General features: G+C 39.9%; 1 protein-coding gene across 1 annotated transcript; it reads left to right on the plus strand.

Annotated features, from left to right (window-relative positions):
* Positions 1–12,502: 12,502 nt before the first annotated feature.
* Positions 12,503–14,425, plus strand: LOC141651461 (uncharacterized). Its single transcript, XM_074459174.1, has 3 exons — positions 12,503–12,725; positions 12,811–13,658; positions 13,808–14,425. Exons 1-3 carry the CDS (start codon positions 12,503–12,505, stop codon positions 14,423–14,425), a joined length of 1,689 nt encoding a protein of 562 aa, XP_074315275.1.
* Positions 14,426–18,118: the final 3,693 nt, after the last annotated feature.

Genomic DNA, 18,118 nt, shown 5'->3' on the forward strand with positions numbered 1-18,118 from the left:
GCCGACTCGAACTCCTAGGACGAAGGGTCTCAGCAACAAAAGGAGGCGCTCCAGCGTACTCCGCCCAAGGTCTGGGCACCCACTGTAACAATACGAAGGCAAAGGTCATTCCTATGATCAATTGAAAACAAAATATGAGAAGATGTGAATGAATACAAATGGGATACTCACGCTGCTCAGCTGAAGGGCGTTCACATCCCGCCGGTAGACGTTGTGAGAAGAACGCTTGCTCTTCGTCCGGCACATGACCCAATCCCTCACCACGGGATAGGCCCTCTCCAGCGGCTCCGTCCTCTTGGGCGCGAGGCCCGGAAGTAAGAGTACGCCACGCCCGTAAACGAAATAGTCAATGACGATCTTTCGATCTTTGATGAAAGGAAAAAAAGGAATTACTTTGGTCAAAAAAGAAGGTTCATACCTCCAACAAGAGCCTGTGTCCGACGGCGCCAGGAGAAGTCCCCTTCTCCATCGCCTGGACGAACCATGGCCCTCATAAAGCGGATGAGGACCGCAAAACCAGATGACCCGGTCCCAACGCCCTAAGGAACTCGGTCGAAAGAAAGGGAAGAAGCTTCGTCGTGACCTCTCACCCTTGTCTCCGAGGTAAATCGAAGACAAGAACCACCAAAGCCACGCACGAGCCCCTCCGTCGGCAGTACAAGGAGGAGGAGCCGTCTCCCTCCCATCGATCACCACCGATAACGGGGTCTTCCCCGCGAAGTAATCTCGAACATAGGTACTGGGTACCAAACCCGCACCGCAACAGACCTTCGGCGACAAGTTCCACCAATCAACCTCCTCGCCTCGGCCGAGTCCGCCCTCATGCCAGCCTCCGGCCACACCATCTCCTCAGTCCCGCACGGCAGACCAGAAATCATGCCGTAATCCTCCAAAGTGACTCCCACCTCACCAAAAGGCAGGTGAAATGTGGAGGTCGTATCCCAGAATCGATCCAAGAAAGCGCGGACCAAGCTAAGGTTGGCCCGCAACTTCCTCTTCACGATATCCCTCCAAACCTGAACCAGAGGACCAAACGCTCCGCGCTCGATCATGGCCCTCTCCTCCTCCGACAGCCGCTCGTAATGCTCCATCGCCGTCGTATACCCCGAGAATGACCGGATGTTCCCGGCCTCCTATCATGATTTGAAACAAAGCTATCTTTAGTTTTGGAATAAATTTAGAAGAGATTTGAACAAAAATGGAAAAGGATAGGTAATGAGTTAGGGAATTCCTATATACCAAGCTCTTCACCGTCCTGTAGGACAAGTGACCCTCTGCAGCCCACACAAGGTGCCTACTCTCCCAGGTCTCAGCCCACGCAGGAGCACCTCTCAGCTGGCGACCCCCTCGTTCGAGGTGGGCCCGTCTCGGAATCTCCTCCTCGTCAGCAGCCTCCTCCTCGGGGACCTCCTCTGCAGCAGACCATCACCGCGGCGGTGAAGGCCTCGCTCTAAAGCCTCCTCAACAACAGCGGCGTCTACGTCCATAGGATCTCTCCCAGAAGTAGAAGCATCGTCACCTACAACGATTAAAGCAAATCCAGGCCGCGTCACATGACGACAAGCCCTTGTTAAGTAGTTTTCGAGCCTTCAAGGCCCAGAAATCGCCCCTTCCCGGCCATCCTTGGCCATGTTCCCGCCAATTCGATCACTCATGTGATGAATAGGGTCAAGTCAAGTCCAAGTCAAAGCCTAGTTCCGAGTTCAAGTCGAAAATTCGGCAGCATTTCGCTATAACAACGATTATGCCCTAAAAGGAGTCCTGCAAAAGTTGTCACAAGCCAAACTTCCGAGATGACAGGAAGTTTACCCATCATCCAAGGGTCCTTACTATCAAATTTCATCACAAATGGGCAATCCTAAGGCCATTTTCGAAGCAATTTTCAATCTAGCTGTGAAACCGTCTCAAAATTCGCTCAAGGGCTCAAAACTTGATGAAAATTGAAAGTAAATACATGGTTATGTTCCTAACATTGCCTACTACTCATTTCTAGCATCAATTTGGCATGGAAAATTCATTTGGGGGAAAAGCCCCAAATTTTCGATCATTTGGGTCGAAAACCCTAATGTTTGCGGCTCAAAATTCGACAAATACGGATGATTAATGCAAGATTAAAACACATACCTCGATTAGTCATATTTCAAGCAAGCTTTTGAATCCAACCTTGACGGAAATGGTGAAGATTTGAGAGAGAAATTGAAGGATTTGTGTTTCGAAATAATGAATTAAAACCCTCCTGATTTCGCGTTTTTACGCAAGAATTGCCGAATTGGGGGAAAGGACGCGGCGCAGCGCCGCGCGCCTCTTCCAAGAGACGCAGCTCTTGCTGCGCCTCTTCCTTTTGTTCCCTCCTTACGAATTTTCGAAAATTCGTTATGAGTTCGTTATTTGTGGGCCCATCTTTGGTGCGCCTCTTCCTCGATGACATTTGTATCATTTTGGTCCGTTTCGACGATTTTCTCCGTTCCGGCCCACATTTTATCCCAAGCAGCAAAGATTTTGCAAGATTGCTCAAATCCTTATATCCAGCGCAGTAGTATTTTGCAGTATTGCTCACTCAAGATTTCTCCCATGACGATCAAGATGTTCCTAGTCGTCAATATATCACCCAACAAGAGTTCGCTTGAGACCAACGCAAGCAAATTCAGATTCAACCTCAAGTTTTCTTGCACGAGTTCGTTTGAGACCAACGCAAGCGGATTTTTCCCCCAGCAGTTTCTACCGACGTCCCGTCGCTTCCAATATTTCTCGGGGGTCCGACAGGTGTCGCTCTCCGTAAGTTCATACACTTTTCCCTTTAGGATCACATTCCTTTAGGATCACCTTTTTAGGATCACCCAGACCTTGGTTACCCCTTAGGTCGAAACTTATATTTGGCCTCCTTCCCGTCGATGCTTTCCTTTAGGGTCCCACACCCTAGCACAATCCTTACTTAACTTTTAGGTCTTACCCTTAGCTCCTACGCTTAACCTTAGCTCCTATGCACCTCCAGAAGCATCTCGAGAAGAAGTCTCAGGTATGGTCTCTTCTTATGGCTGGCGAGCTTCCTTACGTAGTCTAATGGACTTTAAACGACCCTCCCGATAGTCGACGGACTCTAAAATGTTCGACGACAGTCCTTGGTTCAGACCCCTTGAGCCGCCTCGCGTCGCCATAGTCGTCGGGTTGTAATCTTCGATTGACCTGATGGCTATACTTTGACTTTCGCCTTGTCCAAGCCTCGTCAAAGTGGGGGCTCAGACACCTCGTTTCGCACCCCGCAAAACCACCGGTGATGATTGGGCCGCATGTTTGGTACGCGGAACGATTTGTGACAGTTCGTAAGATTATCGTCAAGTGATTGCTCAACATTTATGTCTACCTCTTAGTTGTCATCTACGCGCCGATACGGTCGTTTTGGCAGTAATTAGAGTACATTTGGAGTCCGGGTCAAAAACCGTCTTCATTTCTTAAAACCGTCAAATCCCGAGTCAAAGCAATGGGCTTGTCTACCTAAGGTTAGGATGTCATAAAATGTTGAGATTATATCTCATTTTGAGTCTCATGTCACTTCATTGGGCTAAACTTAAAGTTTACATTACAAAATGTGCATTTCATTTAGTTAAAATGACAACCCGACCTTTAGGCCCGTTTTACGAGGTTATAACGACTTTTGTGGGTCAGGCCTATTTCACAGAAAGTTCTAGATCTTTCTTTTAGCTTTCCAACGCCACCGAAATCACCTAAATACGAGTCTTGTAGAGAAAGTTATGCCTAAAATACGACAGGCTGTCAAACGCGTTTTCTACGCGCAGAGGAACCTACCCGGAAAGGACGCAAGCAAGTGTCGCGCCTCTTCCAAAGGACCCTTGCTCGCTGCGCCTTTTCCTGGGCTTTCTTTTTGTCCAAGTTTCCGCGTTTAACCTAAGTCGGTTATTTCCGGATCTTTCTCTCCTTTCCATATTTCCTTCGCGTGATTAGTATAAATAGGAGCTTTCGTTCCTCATATTTCTCACGCGAGTGTCCGCCCTTCTCTTCTCCCTTTGCATTCTAGACTTTGTTCTTACTAATTGGCGCCTACGTGCTTGGACTTCCGACCACGTAAGCTCGGATCTTTCCGGTACCGGCCTCTCTCCGTTGCATGACCGACCAATTTGACCACTACACTCAATCAATCTAATTAATCAACTTGTTAAATCGTTTTCCTCTCTCGAGGGCACTCTTTCCTTGCATTCGCGTCGAGCATCACTAATCGATCTTCTTAGTTCTTCTCGTTCCGTCAACATGTAAGTCTGAGGGTGTAATAATTCTCTTTATTTATTGTTTTGTTTACTTATTGTATAATCATCGTTGTAAGGTTTATGTCGAAACACCATTGAAACCGATTTCTAAAACCGTGCTTTAAAACCTGTTTTTGCGGATTTCAGTGAGACAGACGTCGAGAAAAGACGCAAAGAATCGCCGCGCCTCTTCGAAGGAGCGCAACACCGCCGCGCCTCTTCGTGAGGCCGCCGTGATTCTTGCTTCTTTTCTTCTTCCTCCGTCCTCTCGCAATTCGTATCATATTTATTTCTTTTGTTTTGTTCGTCTGTTAATTCTTCACATAATAGTTTAATAATTCATATGTATATTAACCATCATTCATTCACATGTTTAATTCACCTAATCCGACTTAAATCCCAAGTAATTCATATTTGCGGGTTTTCGTCACTAATATTCAATTCGAGTTCTAGGGATTCAATTCGTTCATGTTGAGTTTCTGGGATTCATTGTTGATATATTTTTCATCGTGTTCATTGTTAATCCGCCATCAATTCGTCATGTTTAGTTAATTATTCGCTTGTTTGGTTCGTTCATTAACATCGACCCTTCACATGTTTAATCTGTCTTTAATTCCGTCTTAATCATGTTTTCTTTGTTTTATGACCTCAATCATATGTAAATAATCAGTAAATCACTTTCATCCGACTAAATAATCTAAATCAATCCATTAAATTCACCAATTAACGTTAACAATTGCGTTTTGGCTTCACTGACCGAGTTCGTCCTTGGAACAGACGCGAAAGAATCGCCGCGCCTCTTCCAAAGGGCGCGAGTGTTCGCCGCGCTTGTTCCGTGACGACTTCGTCCCCGAACTCCTTTTATGCCTTGACCTAGATTAATTAGTTTACGTATTAATTAACTAAAATTCGTAATATCGCTAATTCCTGTTCGTTAATTTGTTATTTTATTCTTTTATTCCTTTTTCTCAAATTATCCGTTTTAAAGGTATTTTCGACATAAATCGCCTAATCCGTTGTAATTAATGTAATTCTTTTTATTGCAGTTATATTAATTTATTGTATTCCTTTCTTTTAGTGCTTGTATGTTTTCACATGTAATTCAATATTAAATCCTACTTCGACCATAATTGTTTGCCTAATTAATTGTTCACCGACTTAGCTAATTTCACATGTTAGGATTAATCTAATGGATGTTGCATTGCATGCATATAACCGACGATATATCGAGTACAAATAACTTCCCTAATCATTAGTAGAGGCCGCTATCGAGGCGGGCGGGATTAGGTGTTCGATCAAAAGAGCTTCCTAATACGTACCCTCACCCCTTACTCCAGATCTCCGTGAGCACCCGTGTTCATTGGCATCCACGAGAGTCATTCTAGACATAGAATGCTAAGGGTAACGATTGCTTAGTGTTCATGTCACTACTTTGTGTCTTGACATGACACGAGGTACTCGAACGGTTCCAATTTCCCATAAAAATTGGTGGCGACTCCATACAAAATGCAAACGCTTGTTTCGCTCCTCACCAAGCGCCCCCGTGGGCGGCCCGCTGTCCACAAACTCTATGTTCCATTTTTTTTTACGCTCTCATTTATTTTCTATAGCGGTCTTGAGTTAAGTACAGTAGGTTAGATTAGACTGACACACTGGTTTTCAAATTTGTTTGACCTCGGTATTGTTAAATCTTGGTCGCATAATCTTTGTTGCATGAAGTGTTTAGATCGGGCATGTTTCTAATTTAGTTGTTTTATCTTGTTACGGTTAAGATTACTATCCCGATAAGTTTGGTCAAGTTGCACCAACTCATGTGTGCTTTCAATCAAGTATTAAAAGTAACACATTTAACTTTCATGGAGTTTAAAATACTTGGTTCAAATTACTTGATTAGAATTATGCAAAGACACTTCGGGGGTACACTCTATCAAATACGGTTGTGTTGAGTTCAAATCAAGTTAAGTTTGTTAAAATTGAAATTGAAATTGTCTCTTAGGTCTCTTCTAAATAGTTTAGGCATATATGTGACTCGGCTCTTAAATGATATCGTCTTATGTAGCATTGGTCGCACTGCTCGAAAGTTTGAATCTAGAATGTGTATTGTGTCCGTGCTCCATTCATTTTCAGCGATCATGATATAAGTGTTTGAGTCTCGAATTATCGCTTTGATCTCGAATCTGTAGATGTGTAAGCTTGTTTAGATGTGATAAGAGTTAAGCGTGTGATGAGTGATTGTAAAGGCTTAATTTGTACAGGTGTTCCTGCGACGGTTAATCGGATAATCGTACCTTTCCATCCACTTCTTTGAAACAAATATAGCTGTGTCTTTGCACTTTCTCGAGCCCGCTTACCATATTCGGACTGTCTAAGAATAGTGCATATGTGGCGATTAAAACGAATATCATGCAAAGTACCACCTCGTGATTTTAACTCTAACATATGTAGGTGGGCGCGCTAATACTGAAGAGGAGTCTGCGAGGTTCTTTGCGAAGAAGGCTGTTCGTAATCTAATTAAAAAGTGGGGAGTCCTTGTTGAAGACTTAACTTTTGACCGATACAGTGCTCTGGAGCGCTGCAGTGGCCTTTACAAGCTTAAGCGCTATGAATTAGAAGATCTTATCAAAGGAAAAAGCAGGGGTGCTTTAGAGGAGAATATGCCTGGTAGTCCTGCGAATGTAACTCATGTTTTATTAGACTATATGCCTCTTCTCAGGAAAATTTTCAAGGCTATTGCAATTCAGTGTACACCGTTGGATACTTGTCACACTTTGCACCTTTGACCGGTCGTTACACGTCTTGGATAATAGTCCACCTCACTTAATAATGCATCCAAGGAGGTTTTTGTTGGGCCAACTTGTGACACCCTTGTGAATGCAAAAAGCTATTTGGCTAAGAAAATCGACGGTATCTTATACCGCATACAATCTTGAGATTGTTGACGCAAATTATGGAACCCGTGAATCTAAATTAGGAACTTTGTTATGTGGTCTTGAACTGGAAAGCTGCTTTGCGATAAGAGCAAGGATGAATGGGGTCCTTAATGAACCAACTTTCTCAAACCTACTTATTGAGCAAGATGAAATGTCATTTGAAAATGAAACAGTCATATTCCTCGGATTACTCTAGCACTGTCAAACGGAACCTCTGCGACGTAGTCTGGCTAGCCCCAAAGCAATGTTATTGTGTGTCAAGTCGGGTCGTAACCCTGTTTACTATAAAGCTCCACTACAACAAGGGTCTACCAAAGCAAACGCACCGGGAATGTCTAGAATATTTTCGCTCCTAGATGCACAAGTGCTATGTTATGTTATCTAAATAAAAGGTCTGTTTTTAGGGTAGTCGTCGATTAGTCATGTAATATTGTGACCTGCCGCCTCGTGTATTGTGTTTGCTTGTTAGCGGTCATTCTTGTTTTGTTGTGTTCGCCCGTGTCCGGGGAGGTTGTATTTTGCTTAGTATGTATCCTTTTAATTATGGACTTTGCTTGCTTATGTTTACTTGTAATTAATGTTCTAAGCACTTGTTCTTTCTTACTCACTTTAGTAATATGTTATGTTCATGTGGACTACTATCACTATGTCATGCTTTTGTCCATGATGTGTAGTCGTTTGATAATCAGTGCTTTCAAATTTAAATGGCATTAGGTCCGATCTTTCGCTTGTTGATTACATGTATTATTAATCGAATGTATTAATGTAGAGTACCCATGTTGCTCTCGATGGATCGTTACACATGCTTAACACTACTTTCGAGTTACAGTGTCAATTCGTCTTCTCGATTCACCGTTGTTTTTGTATGCTTGCTCTTTGACGACTAAACAGATCCTTAATATACGCTTTTATTTATGTCGGTCTTTACCGTTGTCCGGAAATCTAAGCTTAAGGATTATTTTAGCAGATTGCTTTTATCAGACAACAAATAAGCAAGCATCTCATCTTGTGTTTATCAGGCTTAATAGGAAAAAAAACATTATGAATGCTGAAATTTTACTTAAGATCACTACGTAAACAAGCGTATTTGTATCTAATAATACCTACAAGTCATTATTAATATAGACTAAGATTAAACAACTTGCAAGATTGTCTAGATGAACTGATCCGTACTATGCAAACCTGACTACTCATTCAAAGACATGCGTCCATACTTATAATTTGATTAGACAATGGGCAATAACCAACTAACAAAGTACATATCAATCCCACCAAATCTGAAATCAACCACAAAAAAAGGCGCCAATGTAACTAACTTATTCTTATATTCATAATTTACTAACTATACTTACACCTTGCATATTTTTCTCGCAACTATGTCACCTTATCTCATCATAAGTTGAGCTTTGTGGGGCTTGCAATATTATTTTACTATAAAAAAGAATTGTTTAATAACCCTACTACATGTACTACATTTTCTCGTATATAACAACATATGTGCATTTTCAATTACACACAATCACTAATATCAGATCTTTCTCTTAATCGCTCGATATACTTCATTCTCGCTCTTCTATAACAAGCAACCACTTTTGAAGGTGCTTTCTTGCTCATTCACTACGCTTTATCATTGACAATTCTGTTAGTAGTTATATGAAAAGTAGATTGAACCTGACTTTTTATTCTAGCATTTGTACTTACGATTAAATTTGCATGCAATTATTTCTTGCAAATTCATTTAACATGCTTTGTCTTACAGTCAAATAGTTATATGTTAAGGTATATAATCTCGGTTTTTTGTTTGTATGGAATGGAGTATAATTTAAATTAAATAGCTCGTAATTATTGTGACATTTAATCACTGATTGTTTAGTGGTTCTTAAAAGAGGTCTCAGTATGCAATAATTTGAAGGGCTCTTGCTAAATTGGAAATTGGGTATATTAATATGTTTGTTGTCATAGCTGTTCTATTTGCTGCTCTCTTTTGGTTCATCAATTGTCGCGTCTTCTTTCGATATTGGTAGATTTTAATAGATAATTCAAAGTTTTACTTCTTAGTGCTTTAAAACATTAAGGTGAATCTTGACAGTCTAAGCTCCAGACAACCTTAGATAGTTCTGAATTATGTAGTATAAGCTAATGGTTGAAGTTAAAGTGTTGATCTGTTGTGCTATTTGTGCAAAGTGCACACACAAAGTGCCACCGTAAGCTTTGTATTTCTGAGCATTCATGGAATCCTATTTAATGGATGACCCTACCAGCTAATGCGATCATTATTTGCCCTTCTATATAGGAAACATTGCTTGGAGACGATGGCTACATCGGCTATACAAATCGCAATTCCTTTTCAGCCTTTGCTAACACGAATCATGTTGTCTTCAATTCCCAAACCCTACATATATCTTTGTCTTGGGCTTAGAACAAAACACTGTCTCTCAGAATCGTCACGCCCTGATTATGTGGTGATGAACTTATTTATATAGGAGGCCCTTGACTACTCTAGAGGAGTCATATGAAAAAGCTGCAAAACAACTATCTCGATCTTATAGATAAGTTTGACATCTACATTGCAGAATTTACTACGCTAAAAAACAAGAGTATAATAGATGTGCCAATTTGTGGCGCTTGAAGCATGTAGAAATAGACCGCTTAGGAAAGGGCCTACCTAAAATATGTTTAGATGAGGAGTTTGAATTCCATGAGATATCTCATTTACATTCTGTGACCATTGACATGGTGTCTGTTCTTATGGTAATCATCAGTAAGCTTCCTATTCACAGCCCCTCTTTATATACCATAGAACATAATCCTTGACTTTCACTACATGGACAACTATAGATCATTATGGTGAAAGTCACCCACATGCTTCTTTCTTTAGCGATGTTTCAAGAATAAAGACTCGCATCACAACAAGAAGTTGCTCACAAGGTCATAGAGTACTTAATACCTATTTACAATATCGACATCATTGATGCAAACTATGCTCCTGATGAAGTTAAGTTTCTTTGCAATGGTATGCAATTATGTGAAGAAAAATTCCATACTTTAGAAAAAAACTTTGCGAGGTGCGGCGGGGTCTTCTTAATAGTGTTGTCTTTGATTGACAATGAATGTACTACTCCTAAAGGTGAGCTGCACACAATCCATGACCTGAAATCTCCGCCTCCACCTCCTCAGAAACGAAAGATAAGCGTAGCTTCATCCATCACTGTTGCCGAGCTACAAAACAAGAATAAGAAAGCTTTTATAATTCCTGCAGATTCTATTGATAGGCTCTTTAGAAAATCCTAAGTTCGTGTGATGATGAAAGATGGTTCTCCACTTATGCTCTTTTGCTTACTTGCAACCACACTTCTAGACTGATGGCGTTGCTTGTAATTTTCTTATCAAAAATCGGGTGTAGTTGCTTTTGCTTTTTATAAGCCATGTATTATATGCGTAGTTGCTTTTGCTTTTTATTTTGTGAGAACTGGGCAGTAACATTTAGTTACTATAATAATGTCCATGTTAGCTATGTTTCTTGTCAGTAGCGCTACTTGTTCTATAGCTAGCCTGTATTTTATAAAGCAAAGTGTATTGTAAGTTCTTTAGCAGACATTAGAAGTTGTCATTATGTTTTCAATTTTGCAGTCAAAAATATGTCATGTTGTAATCCTCAGCTACTTACAGCTATCTTAAGTAATTTGTAATGCAGTTGAATATTTATCAAGTATTTCCTAAGATTTGACAGCCCTTAATTAGTTTTAAAAGTTGCGGGTTTGTTCTAAATTAGCCTGTAAAACTACGCCTTCGGAATTGTCGTGTCTATAGTACAATTATAGATTAAATACGGTCGTTAGTAATTTACAACTTTTGATTATTTTCGGTACTACGGTGCTCTGACAATAGTTTGTTCCTCCGAATCAAAGTGACATTCCTTCAGTGGAAATTGTTCAGCGTAAGATTGGTTTTATCCACACCTAATTATTAGGTTATTGATCATTTATGCTCACAGCATATTAGATACTTTTTTTCCTGTGCGTATTCTTGCCTTGTATATTACAAGAGCAGTCCCCATTGATGTACTACTTATTAAGCAATAAAACTAACCATTTAGCGTGCAGAAAATTGCAGAGGACAAAGCGCTTGCATTTTTACATATGCTCTGTATATTAATTAGATGGGTAAGTTAACAAGTCAGGTTACACTTTTCACAATTAGTTTGATAATGATGTTTATAGCTTATTTACCTTGAGTTTATGTGATGTTTCATGCTTATTTGCAGATGATGACTTCCCATACTACCCAAGTACATCTGCAACTAGCCGGACAAAGAGAAAATGTAGGACACAAGGCCAATCTCTAGTTCTTTGTTCCAAAGTAATGCTCTAACCACACATTAGTTTGTATTATAAGATTATATCATTAAGACATGAATTAAAGCTTTATCTCTAAACATTAGGCGCCGTCAAAAGGTATGGTCCAGAGATCCAAAAAAATACGCACACAGACCTATAACACCAAAAAAAAGCAAGGTATATTTTTTATCGTTGTAGTTTAACTATTGTCCTATATGCATATATAAGTATTTAGCTTTTTACTTCATGTTACAACTTTGCAAAGTGCATTTTGCTTTCGCTATGATTGGGCAACCGCTTCCAGTGGAAACCTCTCCAACTACGATTTGTTGCCCAAATCATGTACAAAGTGTCTAGCAAAGAGAATTGCTTCGAGTCCCGTACATTTTGTTGCGGAGATGGAACAATAGTGCTACCATCCAACAGCTATCCTGTAGCATTGTCCAGATTATACACGTCTCCGGACTCCACCTTTGTCTACTCATTTCAGAAATATGCACGCTCTACAATAACTTATTTGCTTTCGGCTCAATTGGAGGTAAAACTTACGCAGATACACAACAAGGAATCTATGTGTTTAAGCTACATGGTCAGATCTACCACAACGTTCCAGATCTTGTGCCAACGGACGGAAATCCAAAGTATTTGCAATTATACTTTTATGATGGTCAACATGAAGCTGCTAATCGCTCCGGGTGCTTTTCGGACCTAGATCGAGAATGTGATTGATATATGATGAATATAACACAATCAAACCCATATGCACGTTTCTTCCGATCATTAAAGAATGTTAACGAATCGACAATACGGTCGTATTCGAAAAATCCTACAAGAGACCAACGTGTAAGCAATGTACCTACGTCTCGATGAAGTTCTTTGTCATATCTGGGCGATGATACGACATTAGGTGAAACCAGTGGACCCCATATCTTAGTAATTGGGCGATCGCAAGCCTCTCATAGAATTATGCACTACTATGGTTGTTATGACCCGCAAAGACCCTCTTCTTTTCCCATGTGGAGAGTGTGGTTGGCACCAAGGTTTGAAAAAGCGTATTATCCAAGCAGATACAGCATCAACAAGTCATAGTAGTATGACCCTTGCTCCTATTACAAATACAGCGTCATCCAGCCAAGGTGAAATGCCCCTACCTTCCACATTTGAAAACGCTGAAGGATTACTAAATGCAGAAGAACAAAGTAAGCATTGATTTTACTGCTCCATTAAGTCATGGACTCACCCCTATGCACGACCACCTAACTCAATCATAAATCCTTCTTGCAGGAAGTTCACAGAGACCAGGCTCACAAGAACGCAATGTGTCTTGCCGAGAGTACTACTGCTACAAGCTGCAGAACAGGCCAGGGAACATGCTGTTACGAGCTGGGAGATGTTTACAGCAATATGTGGTTGATATGTACGTGAAATTAGAAAACACTCGCTTGGACTATTTCCGAAACAACCAAGATACTATAAGGTCTGAATTGTATCAGGGTTTACTTGACACAATAGATGCAGGTGAGCAGTGCGCAGCTAACGTTGGTAGACGAGTTATCCTTCCAGCAACTTATATTGGAGGACCTAGGGATATGAAAAGGAGGTATCTTAATGCAATGGCTCTTGTACAGCGCTATGGGAAACCAGATTTTTTTATCACTGTTACCTGCAATGCAGGCTGGCCTGAAATAAAAAGAGAGCTAGCTCCTGGAGAAGAAGCTCAGAATCGTCCAGATATAGTAGCTAGGGTGTTTCGTGCAAAGTTGCTAGCATTGAAGAAAAAACTGGTTGAAGATAAGATCTTTGGAGAAGTTGCTGCATTTGTGTATGTAGTTGAATTTCAAAAAAGGGGCCTTCCACATGCACATATACTGCTAATAATGAAGCCTGGCAGTAGGATGAACTGTACTAGCGACTTTGATAAGTTTGTTAGTGCTGAGATCCCGCCAGTGACTAATGTAAGCCTGCGTACGGCTGTGCTAAAGCATATGATGCATGGGCCTTGTGGCCACCTAGACCCTGAGCGTCAATGCATGCAGCACAAAAGTAGCAAAGGCCGATGCAAGTATGCGTATCCGAAGCAATTTGCAGATTCAACAACTAATAGTTCAGATGGATATCCGTCTACGGGCGGCGTAAGACGGGAGATACTGCTAAGATAAGGGTGAGCAACTCGACAACCGTTGGGTTATTCCATATAACCCATACCTCCTTGACTTTGTTCGATTGTCACTTAAATGTTGAAGTATGCTCCACCATACAAGCAGTTAAATATTTATATAAGTATGTCTACAAAGGTCACGATAAGATATCGTTCAATATAGCAGCAGGAGATGCAGTACAAGTAGTTGATGAAATTCAGCAGTACCAGTCTGGACGCTGGGTTTCCTCAATAGAAGCAATGTGGCGGATTTATGGGTTTGATCTGTTCGAGATCCATCCACCAGTCATGCCACTTCCAATACATCTTCCAAGCATGCAGACAATACAATTAAGGCCTCATGAAAACCTAACTCGGGTAGTTTCCAATGAAAAGCGGATCAGGACACCATTAACTGAATTCTTCAAGATTAACAACGATAATGAACACAAAGCAACTGAAAGGTACTTATATAGCCAATTTACTGAGCACTATAGATGGGATAAGACAGAACGGACTTGGTTCAAAAGAAGAAATAAACTACTTGTAATAGCTAGGCTTGTGTTTGTTTCGCCATCAGAAGGAGAACGGTATTTCTTGAGATTGCTACTTAATCATGTTAAATCTCCGAAATCTTTTGAAGATCTTAAAACAGTCAATGGTCATTATTGCTCAACTTACCAAGAAGCTGCATTAGAACTCAGGTTAATTGAAGAAGATAATATGGTTGATTTGTGCCTTGCTGAAGCATGTAATGTCTGAGATGCCTTCGCTCTCGACGTCATTTGCAGAATCTGTTCTCATTTTTGCCACCCAAAAGATCCTGTAAACTCGTGGGATAAGTACTACACCGCACTATCTCGAAGACTTTAGAAGAGATCACCCAAACGATGCATACACCGTAAGAGTTCTTACGGTTCGAAGTTTGAAAAAGATCTAGAAGCAATGGGCAAATCTCTACGCACATTTGGACTCGCGCACTTGAGCGAAACCCAGGATATTGTGCTCATAACCCGAGATATAATTGATGCACTTAATGCACCTATACCAAAAGAGTGTGTAAAATGTCGCATTCATTGAATCCGAACAACAACAAGTTTTCGATACCATAGTTGAACATGTTAGGGAGAACAAGCCTGGTGCCTTTTTTGTGGATGGTCCTGGTGGTACCGGTAAAACGTACTTATACAATGCTTTGTACGCTGAAGTCCGGTTACTTGGTAAGATTGTATTACCCTCTGCGACTTCTCGGTATAGTCTGCAAAGAAACATACCCGGGCGAACCACACATTCCGCATTTAAAATTGCTTTAGATTTGGATGTCCCATTGACTGCAAGATGCCAAAGCAAGGGAGCCTTGCTGCGTTAATACAAGCAACTAGCTTAATTATATGGGATGAAGCTTCAATGGCAAGGAAGGAAACTTGATTGAAGCCGTGGACCACTTACTACGTGATCTATGTGACCCAGATTTGGTGTTTGGTGGAAAATTAATTGTGTTCGGAGGTGACTTTCGCCAAGTGCTTCCAGTAGTCCCTCATAGATCGTTAAGAGAAGTGGTGAACTCTAGCATGGTCTCCTCTCGTAACTGGTCTCAACGATCAAATATCGCTTAATCGTTAATGTTCGAGCCAAAGATGATCCGAGTTTTCAGATTTCTTTTGGCTCTTGGTAATGGTGAGCTTCAAATCAAGAAAGCGCTTCATTGAAGCGCCTCCTGGGATTGTAGTAGAAACACGCAGATGGAAGAAGAGTTGATAACTACGATTTGCGATATTGCATACCCAGTAATCGATGTTAACGCATTAGGTAATCGATATATTTATCAAACGATCAATATCGGCCCCCATGAATGAAGATGTTGGTGCTATTAATACACTTCTTATAAATAGATTCCCAGGAGAAGCTGTCACATATAGAGGCTACGATTCAATCTTCGATCGATAAGCGCAACATTTATCCATTTGAATTTATAAATACACTTTGTCCAGGAGGCATGAGTCCTTATGAATTAATTTCGAAAGAAAATTGTCCATCATTCGCTTCGTAAATCTTCTTCCATCTTCTGGTCTCGCAATGGAACTAGGTTAATTTGCAAAAGATTTACACCTAATCTAATAGAATGCATGATAGCTTGTGGACATTACAGTGGTGACCATGTGTTTATCCCACGTATTAAAATGCAGCCATCAGCTTCTGATAATTTCCCATTTCAGTTCCAACGTAATCAGTTCCCTTTGAAGTTGAGTTTTGCAATGACCATCAATAAATCACAGGGGCAGACATTGGACCAAGTTGCTATCTACCTTCCAAGACCCTGTTTTTCTCATGGACAGTTGTATGTCGGTCTTTCACGAGCTAGAACATCAGACAAAGTAACAGATTGTTTTCGCATCACAGATCATGCTTCATCACAACAATCCGTGAAAAACATTGTTTCTTACGATGTTTTGAGGCTTGCAGGCATCATCTAAGTAACCTCACAAAGGAAGTGTTCCTGCAAAGTCAGCGTACTTTTTTTAGCACCTAACTAAGACAATATATTGTCTAGATTTTGAAGACACAACTGCAAGGGTGACTCTGCTTATCGAGATGAGTCACACACTTGCGAAATCAACCTCTATTCCCATTAGTACAACCATGCTACTTAGCCCACCATTGTGCTTAACAAAGCATATGAGCCAATGGTTGGCTATATTGTATCAAGGAATGTAATGCACTTTTGACTGCAGGAGCTTATGAATCATGTAATATAAGGACCATTTAATGAAATGAATTATAAAGCTTCTAGCAACCTTTTCTTGTTTTGAACACAAAAAAAAAATACTTGATCATTAGATAATACTTTTGTACAATATAGAATATTTCTCAATTATGTTAAATGAATCAATTTTCCATAAACCATACATACACAGACACACACACACCCTTTCCTAAAGTCAATTTTCACACAATTATTTCTAGATAAACTTCTCCAATAGCCAATAGTCAATATTAGACAAGTCATCTTATAATCAAGAAAGTAATAAAAATCTCTTGTATAAATAAATAACTATAACTATAAATACACTATACTATAGTACTCCTACAACCTACTAATAATAATATAATATTATACTTCTTCTAATACTCACAACGATCACCTAACTACCCATTACTCTAACTATAACGAAACAGTGTACTATCTTATTAGCATGTGCTAAGAAATCAGTCTAGCCTAAGAAACATAGTCTTCTACTACACTCCACCTCCTTTCTTTTCCTCTTTTCCCTCACTGCCTTTCATTCACTTGCTTTTCTAATTCTATGTCAGTCATTGCTCACCTCTTCCACATGTTTGAGTAACTACTTTGCTACTTATAGTACCACCACTTTCTAATTCCTACTTCCGATTCAGAGTTCTCAAAGAAATAAGAAAACAACTTTCAAAAGTATGCACTTCTAATCTCGATACACTCATCCTTTCACTCTATATTACATTATTTCAATTTGTTGTCTTCTTGAATTATTATTTACATGATTATCATTGTCATCTACAACTGAATCAGGTCTTTATTATCATAGCTACTTTCAAGTACATACATACTATGAAGCATAAAATAGTCATGCTTCTATATTAGAAAAGTGAAGACTACAAAATCAGGAAAACTTGCTAGAAAAAAAAAACACCTTAACAATCATAACTTATTTGGTTAATTTGGTCATATGTGTTCACATAGAAAAGCTGTATTCATATGTCAATTTAGAAATAATGTGATGCGGTTTTGAATTAACTTGTTTATTCAAATTATCTAGAAAACTACATCCAATTTACAGTTCAAAAGTTTCCAATTTCAGTTTACATATTCTTCATTGAATAGTCTGCATTTCAGAACCCAGATACTAAATCTGATGTTCAAAATACATAGAAATCAATATGAAAATTATTTGATTATTCTGTGGTCTCTCTTAATGAGAATGAAGCCGCAAACTTGATGTGTACCTGGATGAACTAACAAACATCACTAAGGACTACAAGGTCAAGGTGAAAGTAATTGAAAAGAGACGCCCAAAGACATCTCCTTCAAAGGTGGTCTACCAGGGCTTCGTCGTCCAAGATGATAAGGCAAGCCCAATATTCATATAAATCTTTGTCTAAAATAAATTGTGAATGTAGATTATAATTTATCATATTTGATCTTATTTTAGGAATCTATATATAGAGTAGTTGATGAATTAGTGCATTTACTAATTAATTATCATTTAGTATATTTTATGACACTCTTCTCATATATACATATATTCGTTCATGAAACATTTCAATTTAGCTGCAACCATTAATGCATAAATGGAAAGGATGTGCTTCAATGATCATTTTGGCTGTGACGTTTGGTAATCTTAGTATAACATAGTGAACTTGAAATGCTAAAAGACTTGTTTCAGATGAAACCTTTAAATACATCTCCTGTTCTTCTTG

Source organism: Silene latifolia, chromosome 4, assembly GCF_048544455.1.
Source record: "Silene latifolia isolate original U9 population chromosome 4, ASM4854445v1, whole genome shotgun sequence".
Taxonomy (NCBI): Eukaryota; Viridiplantae; Streptophyta; class Magnoliopsida; order Caryophyllales; family Caryophyllaceae; genus Silene; species Silene latifolia.

Bases quoted from the DNA above. Each gene is read 5' to 3' on its own strand.
- LOC141651461 (XM_074459174.1), top strand. From the start codon at position 12,503: ATGGTTGTTATGACCCGCAAAGACCCTCTTCTTTTCCCATGTGGAGAG. The intron at 12,726-12,810 runs GTAAGCATTGAT...TCCTTCTTGCAG, and splicing joins ACTAAATGCAGAAGAACAAA to GAAGTTCACAGAGACCAGGC. The intron at 13,659-13,807 runs GTAAGACGGGAG...TATTTATATAAG, and splicing joins GATATCCGTCTACGGGCGGC to TATGTCTACAAAGGTCACGA.